We start from the raw sequence: 11,932 nt of genomic DNA, 5'->3' as shown, positions 1-11,932 counted from the left end.
GCAGCAAGGGGCATCTTGTGGTGCAGAACTGATGCCCTCATTCAACAGCCCACTTGTGAAGGAGCGCGGGCCTTCCCCGTGAAGAGCGGTTTGGGTCTTCCGCAATTCCTGTGGCCCCCGGCCCTTATAAACTGCATGGTGACATGCAATGGGACATTTTCGCCATAAGGCGAGAGCTGTCACTATGGCGGCACTGCCCTCTGTAAAATAGGGCTAAATGCCAGGTATCTAATAGGGTCATTTGACCACCTGGGTCGACATGTGCCAGGGTAAGGGCTTTGGGGGCGGTCATCCGCCAAGTGCCGTGAGGAGAAGGTAGGGACTCAGGGAGTCAACTTCCCAGACCCGGTCACAAAGCACCGGGGGAGGGAGCGCCGGACTTTTTGGGGCACGCGCTGCCTCCTTTGGCCCATAGGGGGCTTTGTAATGCAGATCGGGCCAGTGGAGAGGGCGGGTGAAGAAGAAAGGGGAGGGGATGGGAATGTTGAGGGGGGGGGGGGCAGACGGTGGGCATTGGAGCCTGGAAGGGTGGGTAATGGTTGGAGATGCAGCGGGCGCTGTTTGTAGTGGGGAGGGGACGGGTAAATTGGCTTGGGGGAGGGTGGAGACAAGAGAGTGCGGATTGGGTTGTGGACGGTGGTATTATGTAGTGGTGAAGAGGGGGGATGGGGATGAAGAGGGCGGTGAGGTGGAAGATATAGGGCGGGGTGGGGGTAGGAGGAGACGGCGGGGATGGAACAGGCGTCGAAGGAGACATCGGTGATGTACGAGATTGCGGCCCGAGAGGGCTGTTAATAATCCTTCTTGTAAAACTCAATCGATTAGACCCTCCACCCCCTTTACAACGTCACCCGGCACATGAGACAAAACAGAGCAGAAACCCAGACACTTGCTCCACAACCAGCCGCACCTGACACAGCATCACACACACAGCCCTGGCCGCCCCGCCGTGATCCAGCGCGAGCACCTGACCGAGCTCATCCGATGCACTTGCCCTGTCCTCGTGCACGGCTCTGCCGTGAGATCAGCAGCCGAGGCACCTGCCCCGGCCTCATACACCGCACCGCTGTGAGATCTGCACACGCGCTGGCCGCGTCCTCATGCGCGGCTCTGCCGTGAGATCAGCAGCCCAGGCACCTGCCCGGCCTCACACACCTCTCCGGCAGCCCTGCTCTGAGATCAGCACGTGCACAGCCTCCCTGGAAGGGCTGGTCCAGGGTGGCAGTGGATGCGCCCATCCCTGGGTGGGAGGAGCTGCACCTGCACAACATCTCACGGACAAAGACCCCGAGCCGGTGGATGTGGGAGCAGCCCGGCCGGTAACGACGATATCGGCCACCATCCCCCCGCTTCAGCGTTAGGGCAGTGCTTGACTCTTCGGTCCCGGGCGCTTCTCCCCCGGTGGCGGGGTGAGGGGGATCCGCTGGTTCAGCACTCGGACAGCTCCTAGACTCACCTCTGCGGCGTCCGACCTTCACAGCCTGCACCCGCTCGTGGTGCCCTGCCGGGGGGGGGGGCAGCTCCCACGCCCCGGAGGGCTCCTGACCATGGCGAGCGTCCAGCAAGGGGAGAAGCTGCTCTTTGAGAAGTTCTGGATGGGCACCTTCAAGGCAGTGGCCACCCCCAGACCTGGGAGCTGCATTATCACCAGCATCACCACTGCCCGCAGGGCCCTGCCCAGGTAAGGGGATCGGAGAGCTTAACAGCTGTGTGATCGCCTCCAAGGAAGTGCTGCCCATGAAAGGGGGCAATAGGACCCAACACAGACCCGCTCCAGGCAGGGCTCTATCCATGCACGAAGACCCTGCCACATGCATCACTCCCTCCTCCGAGACTCTATCCGTGCACACATAACTCACCACATGCATCACTCCCTCCTGCGAGACACTATCCATACACAGAGAACTTACCGAATGCATCACTCCCTGCTGCAGGGCTCTGCCCATGCACCGATACACTGTCACATACATCACTCAGTCCTGCAGGGCTCCATGCTGCATGGTGTCCCAATCACATTCATCACTCTCTCCTGCAGTGCTCTACCCATGGACAGAGACACTATCACATTCATCACTCCCGCCTGCAGGACTCAACTGATGCACAACGACACTATCACATTCATCACTCCTTTCTGCAGAGCTGTACACATGTACAAATACCCTATCACATTCATCACTCCCTCCTGCAGGGCTCTATGCTGCATGACGTCCCTATCACATTCATTACTCTCTCCTGCAGGGCTCCACCTATGCACGAAGATCCCGTCACAGTCACCCCTCCCTCCTGCAGGGCACTGGCCATGCATGAAGTTCCCATCACCTGCATTTCGCTCCTGCAGGGCACTGCACAGAGACACCATGATAGTCTTCACTGCCTCCTGCAGGACTCCACCCACGCATAAAGTCTGGCATGCTCTACGCGTGCACAACGTCCCTATCACTTTCATCACTCCCTCTCGCAGGACTCTACTGATGCACACATACCCTGTCACACTCACCACTCCCTCGTGCACGCCCTATTCATTCACAAAGACCCTAGCACATCCATCAGTTCCTTTTGCAGGGCTCTACCCATGCATAATGTCCCTATCGATTTCATCACTCCCTCCTGCAGGACTCTCCTGATGCACAAATACCCTATCAAATGCATCACTCTCTCATGCACGCTATATTCATGCGCGAAGACATCACATCTATCTCTCTGCTTTGCAGGGCTCTATCCATGCACAATGACCCTATTACATCCACCACTCCCCCCTGCAGGCTATATGCATGCACGAAGACCATATCACAGTTATCACTCCTCCCTGCAGGGCTCTACACATTCACGAAGACCCTCACATGCATCACTCCCTCCTGCAGGGCGCTATCCATGCATAATGACTATATCACATGCATGACTTCCTCCCGTAGGCATCTACCCCTGCACAAAGACACTTTCACTTTAATTACTCCCTCCTGCAGAACCATACCCATGCACGAAGACCCTATCACATGCAGTCCTCCTCCCTGCAGGGCTCTTCCCATGCACGAAGCCCCTATCACATGCAGCCCTCCTCCCTGCAGGGCTCTTCCCATGCACGAAGCCCCTATCACATGCAGCCCTCCACCCTGCAGGGCTCTTCCCATGCACGCAGACCCTATCGCATGCAGTCCTCCTCCCTGCAGGGCCCTTACCATGCACGAAGCCCCTATCGCATGCAGTCGCATGCAGTCCTCCTCCCGGCAGGACTCTTCCATGCACGAAGCCCCTATCACATATAGCCCTCCTCCCTGCAGGGCTCTTCCCATGCACGGAGACCCTATCGCATGCAGTCTCATGCAGTCCTCCTCCCTGCAGGACTCTTCCCATGCACGGAGACCCTATCACGTGCAGCCCTCCTCCGTGCAGGGCTCTTCCCATGTACGGAGACCCTATCGCATACAGTCCTCCTCCCTGCGGGGCTCTTCCCATGCACGAAGCCCCTATCACGTGCAGCCCTCCTCCCTGCAGGGCTCTTCCCATGAACGGAGACCCTATCGCATGCAGCCCTCCTCTTGCCATGCACGAAGACCCTATAACATTCATTTCAATACATAAATAAATAAATCTCGTCCTGCCGCAGAGCCCTGACCAGCTAAGGGGAGTCTGTATACCCTATAAGTGGGCAGGGGATTTGCCCCAATAAGAGGGCTCTCTATCACTGTCCAAATTATGCTATCACTATCCACCCACAGGTCTCTCCCAATTTACAGAGCATCCCATCAAAGCCCCCCCACCCCACCACACCCTCCCCCCCTTCGGGTTCTGCTGAGGGTAAATGGCATCCTTTTAATACCCCACGAAGGCTTCTGTCTTGGCAAGACTCTGCCCGGGTTAAATGCCCCTTTCCCTGGCCCACCACAGAGCTCTCCCGAGGCGCTGTATTTCGCTCGCTAGCACCTGCCGCCACAGGGCTCCCTCTCTGCAAGGAGAAGGCCCCCTAATAAAGCCCCCCCACCAGACTCTCGGAGATCCCTTCACTGCCACCGCAGAGCTACACCCAGGTACACGTGCCCCTCTTACCCCCCTCCCCATGACAACTGCCCATATATATATATATATATAGGGGTCACGTCATCACTGCCCTGCCACAGGAGTTTGCCCAGGTATAAACATTATTATCTCTATCGCCTACCTTACACGGGACTCTGCCCAATATGAGGATCCCTATCACAGCACCTCCACAGGAAAAACTCGGGGCAACGGGCTCGCATTGGAAGCAGGACGGCACGGACCACCACAGGTTCGATCCCCGAGTCCGCGCTTAGAAACCTCTGAGTATTAAGCGCGTCATAAATAACCTCTCATATCATATCCGCAGAACTCTGCCAAGGTATAAGAGTTACTATCACTTTCATGCCCCCTCCCCCACGCCCACCCCTCCGCAGTTAGGACCCCTATCACAGTCTCTGGCCGGGACTCTGCCCAGTGCTCCCTATTACCTCCCCTCCCCGGATTCTGCCCAGGATAAGACTCACAATCACTGCTCCTCCACAGGACTCTGCCACGGTGCAAGGATCCCTATTACCTCCCTACCACAAGACTCTTCCCAGGTACAGGGGTCCTTGTCACCCACCCCTGCAGAGCCGTGTCCGTCTACGATGGTCCCTATCATTGCCAGTCCACAGGACTCAGCTGTGGAGTATAGATCCATATCACCAGCCCAACCATCGGTACAGGGCATAGAGGCAACTATCAATGGCCCTCCGCGGGGCTCTGCCAAGGCACGAGGGCCCCTGACTGCAATACGGCTCAGCCCAGGTATAGTGGTCCCTATCACCACCCGCCACAGGACTCAATCATGGGGTAATGGATGCCTATCGACAGGGCACGGTCCTGATAAAGGGGGCCCCATTCCCCCATCAGGTCACTGCCAGGGATAATGGTCACTGTCAACATCCCTCCACAGGACCCTCTCCAGGTATAGGGTCACTGTGAAGCCCCCTTCACAGGACGATGCCCGGGATTAGGGTGCCCATCACTGCCCCTCCGCTGAACTCTCCAGTAGAATAAGGGTTCTTTCTCACCAGTCCTGTGAGGGCAGGGCTCTGGATATGTAGAGTGGTCCCTATTGCCACCCGTCCATAGGACTCTGCCAAGTAAAAAGGGTTCCCAACACTGCCCCTTCACAAGACACTGCAAAGTATGATGGTCAATATCACTTCCCTTCCATATAACTCTGCTCAGATATAAGCATCACTATCACCACCTCTCCACAGGACTGTGCCCAGATATAAGGGTCCCTATCACTGTTTTGCTAGAGGACTCGACTCAGGAATAGTGGTGTCTATCACCTCCCCTCCAGAGGACTCTACTTAGGAATAGTGGTCTCTATCACCTCCCCTCCATGGGAATCTACTCAGGAATAGTGGTCTCTTATCGCCTCCCCTCCAGAGGGCTCTGCTAAGAAATAGTGGTCTCTATCACCTCCCCTCCAAAGGGCTCTACTTAGGAATAGTGGTCTCTATCACCTCCCCTCCATGGGAATCTACTCAGGAATAGTGGTCTCTATCGCCTCCCCTCCAGAGGGCTCTGCTCAGGAATAGTGGTCTCTATCACCTCCCCTCCATGGGAATCTACTCAGGAATAGTGGTCTCTATCGCCTCCCCTGCAGAGGGCTCTGCTCAGGAATCGTGGTCTCTATCACCTCCCCTCCAGGGGACTCTACTCAGGAATATTGGTCTCTATCGGCTCCCCTCCAGAGGGCTCTGCTCAGGAATATTGGTTCCTATCACTGGCCCTCCACAGGACTCTGCCCAACTATAAGGGTCCCTACCATCACCCCTCCACAGGACATTTCCCAGGAATAAGGATTACTATCACTGTCACCACCTCTCCACGGAGCTATGTCCATATCTAAGAGTCCCTATAAACGCCCTTCCACAGGACTCTGCTCAGGAATAAGGATTACTATCACTCTCGCCACCCCTTCACTGGACTCTCTCCAAGTACAAGGTCACCTATCACTAACCCTACAAAGGATTCTGTCCAGCTATAGGGGTCCCCATCACCACCCCTTCACAGGACTCTGCCCAGGTACAAGGGTTTCTATCACCATCTCTCCACAGGACTCTGCCCAAGTATTGGAAACCCTATCACTGCCCTTCCACAGATGCGTGCCTGGGTGTAGTAGCCGTGATCTTTGTTCATCGATCCCCAAGAGCTCAGATGTAGGTCAGCGGTCAGGGTTTGGGGGCAAGTTGGATTGGGAAGGCACTGCAGGGCTCACTCTTGACCTTCACCAGTGGTGGAGAGACGGGGGTGCAGCCCCCTTGGTGCCCGGTGCGCCCTCAGACTCCTGTAGGGCTGGCACTCTGAAGTAACGCCTGCTGATTAAAAAAAGGAACACTGTGAGTGGCATGCTGCGCCACACAGGACTGTGCACCACTCAGAGTGATTTTTTCACATATTTAATATCAGCTCTGAGCATGTGATTTAAAGTGACCGTTACTGGCATTGATAGGTTGTGACTATCTATGCCAGTAGTGGTCATTTCAAAATCTTATGTGTGTGATTCAAACGGGCAGCTCATACATAATGGGCGAGCACGCGTCCACCCTCCTGAGTCCTCACCCATCATGGAGGAGCTGCTCTAGCCCAGGGACCCTCCCTCAGCTGCCTGTTACAGCTGGGGGAGTGCTCCTGTGCTGGTTTAAACTGTCAAGGGCAAACACGGTTTCCTGTTGACAGTTCATATCCCAGCCCTTTCTTACTGTGGCATGACGTATTCTTTTTTACCAGGCATCTATGATAAACCAAGCATTATATGTGCTATTACTTGGCTAGACTGGAATTTTGTGGTAGCCAGTCTAGCCCTTTTATTTACTAGAAATCTATGATAAAGCAAGCATGTTAGGTGGTACTACTTGGCTACGCTGTCATTTTACAGGCAGCCAGTCTAGCGCCTTCTTACTATGGCATAACTTGTTTTTAACTGGGCATCTATAATAAACCAAGCATGATATGTGTTATTACATGTCTAGACTAACATTTTGCTTCAGCCAGTCTAGCTATTTCTTTCGGTGGCATGGCATTTTATTCTGGGCAGCTATGATAAAGTAAGCAGGATTAGTGTGTTTATGTGTGTAGACTGGACTACATTGTGCAGCCAGTCTGCACATGTTTTCTTATTGTGGAATGACATGTTTAAAGGCAAAGCCAACAGGAGTGTGTCCTTATGTGGGGATACTGACATGTATTGACAGAGCGAGAGTGCACATGTTTTCTTATAGTATGATTACTGTTGTCATGTGCAAAGCAAACATAATTATGTTCTTATATAGTAATTCTGGCATATATTGGTGCAGCCAGCATGCAAATGTATGGGCACAGCCAGTGTGAGAATAGTGAAAATGTTTTTATACTGGTATATATTGTGGGCAAAGGCATCATGAAAATGATTTGGGAAATGCTGGTTTGTACTGTTGGTGACTTGCAAACTGTTATTTTTACACAGTTTTACACAGAAAGTGTGCTGTATGCACCATTTTAACACAATATTATTTTTAAAATCTACTGGAAAGGGAAACACCCCCAATAGACTGGGCTGGATCGGGCTCCCGTGCTACGCTTGGTCGCTCTGGCATATTTGATGGAATTATTTACACCACTCCAATTGAAAAATGCACACGCTTCTATGCCAGCAATGTTCACTTTAAATCACATGTATGAAGTTGATGCCACAATCTATTCCTGCCAGTGATGGTCACATTAAATCATATGCATGATGGCTGAAGCGCTTCTTGCATATAATTTAAAGTGACTGTTACTGGCATAGATTGGTTGCAGCTGCAGCCTTATGAAAGTAGTATAAAGTGCTCCTATGAAGTGTACGGTTGGTGAAATGTCATTTACTTGTTTTGATGTGTTACCCTAGAGAACCAACTGTACATTGTTTTGCTTTTTATCTCATTTTTTGCAAACATTGTGCTGCAAAAGGCAGAATTTCAGAACATTAATTAAAAAGATTCTCATGGTTGAACCCCTCCAAACCTACCTTAATTTTTGGGGGCTCCTATGCTATGTTATGCTATTTTGCAGAACAATTTAGAACCCTCCATTGAAAACATTCCCCACCCCATGAGGGCTTGCTTACCCATAAATAATTTAGAAATCTTGGTCGCCCTTTAGGAGCTATCGGACTCCCCGAACTCCCGGCACCAAAAGCTACTTCCGCCACTGACCTTGACACCACTATTTGTCACCTTAGTGGGTTGTGCGGTGTATGCACGCAGCATTCTCTGTTTTGATGCATCTTTCTGTAAGTCCTCTGATCCACGTCGCCTCTACCGGTCCCCTGTGCGGCTCCCCGTTCTACAAATCTGCACATCCTCGTTCACTCACACAGACTTCCGGTGATCATCCCAGCCTGCAAAGTTACTTCACTTTCGGTCCAATGTGACATGACATAGAAACATGTCCTTGGAGATCTCACGCCTTAAGTCCCGGGTAGTTAGTTATATGCTCTTTGTGGCGTGTGAGCAGGGTCGGACTGGGACAAGAAACAAGCCCGGACGCCTCAAAAAAAGGGGCCTGCCCCTCGCCTCAAAAAAGTGACCCACCCCTCGCCTCACTACCCTTGACCTCTGATGACATCACCCCAAATTGACATTCCGGAAAGCGATAAAACATGACCTTTCACCCCTTGACAAAAAGGGAAGTGGCATCAAATAGCATTGTTCACTATGAAAAATGCGGTTATGATTTCACTAAAGTGATATACATTTCATACAAGAATATATCACCATATGTATCATTAACAACTGTGTGTATAGATCCATATTGCACGTTGCAGGTGGTTTTTTTTGTTTTTATTTTATTTCAATTTTTTTTTCAAATCGGCCCAGGAGTGGCCAGAAACCGGCCCGACCCCCAGGGACGATTTCGGCCCAGCCGAGGGGCCAATCCGACCCTGTGAGATAGTGAATTGCCCTGGAAGACTCACACCGAGTCACCCATGCCACTGTACCCACTGAGGCATATCACAGCGAGAGCAGATCACTAATCGAGGGTAGTATATTACAGTGGCATATGATGTAGTAAAATAGCCTGAAGGTCGCCCGTCCAGGGTCACGTGAATTTGCTGTTCTCTCTGTGGTATATAGCATGATGAGATTTGCCAGGAGATCTCACCTTTAATGTTCCAGATATTAATTGTGCTTTGCGAAGGGTATACAATAGCGAGAAATAACTTAGCATAGCGAAATATCCGTATTTTCTCTGATAGGTGACGCTGACATATCCTGCTGGATTAGGGTGACCAGACTTCCTGGTTTCGCCAGGCTTGTCTCAGTTTTTGGTGCTCTGTCCCCCTTTCTCAAGATTATGTTCCCATTGGAAACTGCAGTGGTCCCGTTTTTTTTTTGTAGTAGGTCTTTATAGCTGCCAGGCAGGAATGCACAATTTTGCACAGAAGAAATGCTGCATTTTACAACTTAAGATAGTGTTAGTTTGTGCTAAATTAACTCTAATATGTGTTTCTTTGAACAGTAACACTTAAACCCCCTTCGCCTCCAAACGCTACTGAAGTGTAGTGCCGTGACAGCCACTTCAAGAGTTAATCCTACTTTTATGTTAGTTGCCCAGCCCCGGTTTTTAACTTTTTAAATCTGGTCACCCTATGCTGGATCTTATGTTCAGGTCTGTTTTACCCGGGTGCCACCCGTGGTATGATGCATGGTGTGATAGCGGGAGCCATGCCACTCTTTAAGTCTCCTGTATGAGATGTGGCTATCACACGATCTATAAACAGTGCCTTAACTGGCACTGGAAAATGAGCCGGGGTTAATTTAGGGGGCGTGGCCTAACGATAGGAGGGGTTGCCTGCCGACTTATTAGGCCATGCCCCCTGAAAACTCCCCCGGCTGAATGGGCGCCAGGCAGCCTTTTGTAGAAATCAGCACCCTTTTCCCCTTGGGGAGAGGGTGCTGATTCTGCATTTATTTGCTAAAGGCTTGCCTGGCCAGGGACAGCACCTCGTCTTTTCAGCCTAAATGGTGGCGCTGCCCCTCGCCAGACATCATCCCTGGTGAGGGGCTGTATCACCATTAAGACTGAAAAGGGGAGGCTGCTGGAAGCCGAGGTCTTTTTTCCTGAAGCCTGAAACTCCTGCGAATGAGCGGGAGCTTCAGGCTTCAGAAATAAAAGGCCTCTGCTTCCAGCAGTGTCCCCTTTCTTCCATAATGGTGGCGCTGGCCCACAGGCATCTCTTGCTTGAAGGGATGCCTCACAGATACAGCGCCATCATTATGGGTTAAATGCATTTTTTTCTGAAGCCTTAAGCTCTCGCACATGAGCGAGAGCTTCACGCGTTACAATAAAAAGCCTTGTCCTGAAGCGGCCGGGGGCTGCCAGGGGAGATTAGTGAGTCTCAACAGGGCCCCTCCTGAGAACGAGATTTCTGAGCCTGCCGGGGCTCCCGGCCCACTTACAACGGGAGATCTAGACCGGAAGTGAAAATCCCTTCTTTTCATTGTGGCTACACGGCACAGGTGTATTCCGGGAGATCTCCCACTGTAAACTGTTTGTATTCGGTTGTTGTTCTCGGTGTGTGACATAGTGAGACATCTTGGGGGGAGCGTCCCTGAGTCTTTTTTAGCCACTTGTATTCAGTGTAATTTCAGTCGAGTGTGTCGCATAGAGTTGCCATATGAACCTTGCTGTCAGTGCTGGTGGGACAGTAAAATGTCCTATGAGATCTACCCGTTATGTGGGTGCCCGTGGGCATAATTCCATCCTGGTGACAAGAAGTGCGGCACCAGTATATCAGCCCTCAGCCTTCAATCATGCATGGGAGCAGGATTGGCACTGCTGTGTCAAACCCTCAGCTGCCCTATCATGCATGGGAGCAGGAATGGCCCCACTCTGCCAACCCTCAGCCGCCCTATCGTGCATGGTAGCAGGATTTGCCCCACTGTGTGAACCCTCAGCTGCCCTATTATGCGAGAGGGCAGGATTGGGCCCGGACTGTCTACCCTCAACCGCCTTGATATGCACAGGAGCAGGATTGGGTCCGGCCGGTCAACCCTCAGCTGCTCTGTTATGCGCGGGAGCAGGATTGGCCCCACTGTGCCAACCCTCAGCCACCCTGTTATGCACAGGAGCAAGATTGGGCCCGGCCTGTCTACCCTCAGCCTCCTTGACATGCATGGGAGAAGGATTGGGCCTGGCCCGTCAACCCTCAGCTGCCCTATCATGAAAGAGAGCAGGATTGGGCCCGGTCTGTCTACCCTCAACCGCCTTGACATGCACAGGAGCAGGATTGGGTCCGGCCGGTCAACCCTCAGCCGCTCTGTTATGCACGGGAGCAGGATTGGCCCCACTGTGCCAACCCTCAGCCACCCTGTTATGCACAGGAGCAAGATTGGGCCCGGCCTGTCTACCCTCAGCCGCCTTGACAACCACGGGAGCAGGATTGGGCCCAGCCGGTCAACCCTCAGCCGCCCTGCTATGCACGGGAGCAGGATTGGCCCCACTGTGCCAACCCTCAGCCACCCTGTTATGCACAGGAGCAAGATTGGGCCCAGCCGGTCAACCCTCAGCCGCCCTGCTATGCACGGGAGCAAGATTGGGCAGGGCCTGTCAACCCTCAGCCGCCTTGACATGCACGGGAGCAGGATTGGGCAGGGCCTGTCAACCCTCAGCCGCCTTGACAACCACGGGAGCAGGATTGGGCCCAGCCGGTCAACCCTCAGCCGCCCTGTTATACATGGGAGCAGGATTGGGCCCGGCCCGTCAACCCTCAGCCGCCCTGTTATGCACGGTAGCAGGATTGGCCCCAACGTGTGAACCCTCTGCATCCCCGTCATGCAAGGGAGTAGGTGCAGGATGTGTGAGTGGGGGCTGGGCTCTTCCCATCCACACATCTCTCTGGGCACATTAACCATCTGCTGCCAGTGACACGCCGCTGCAC

At 52.9% G+C, this 11,932-nt stretch overlaps 1 protein-coding gene across 1 annotated transcript in view; it reads left to right on the top strand.

The window, feature by feature from the left end:
* Nucleotides 1–736: 736 nt before the first annotated feature.
* SRRM4 (serine/arginine repetitive matrix 4) overlaps nucleotides 737–11,932 on the top strand; it is a 290,445-nt gene continuing 279,249 nt past the window's right edge. The window contains exon 1 of the mRNA XM_069619178.1: nucleotides 737–1,681. Within this exon, the coding sequence (XP_069475279.1) occupies nucleotides 1,548–1,681 (134 nt within the window). The 5' untranslated portion in view covers nucleotides 737–1,547. The remainder of the gene's footprint in view (nucleotides 1,682–11,932) is intronic.

This window comes from Ambystoma mexicanum, chromosome 10 (assembly GCF_040938575.1).
Source record: "Ambystoma mexicanum isolate Mex_15411 chromosome 10, UKY_AmexF1_1, whole genome shotgun sequence".
NCBI classification, from domain to species: domain Eukaryota; kingdom Metazoa; phylum Chordata; class Amphibia; order Caudata; family Ambystomatidae; genus Ambystoma; species Ambystoma mexicanum.
The sequence above is the reverse complement of the archived record's forward strand: the minus strand, read 5'-3'. Positions and strand labels throughout refer to the sequence as shown.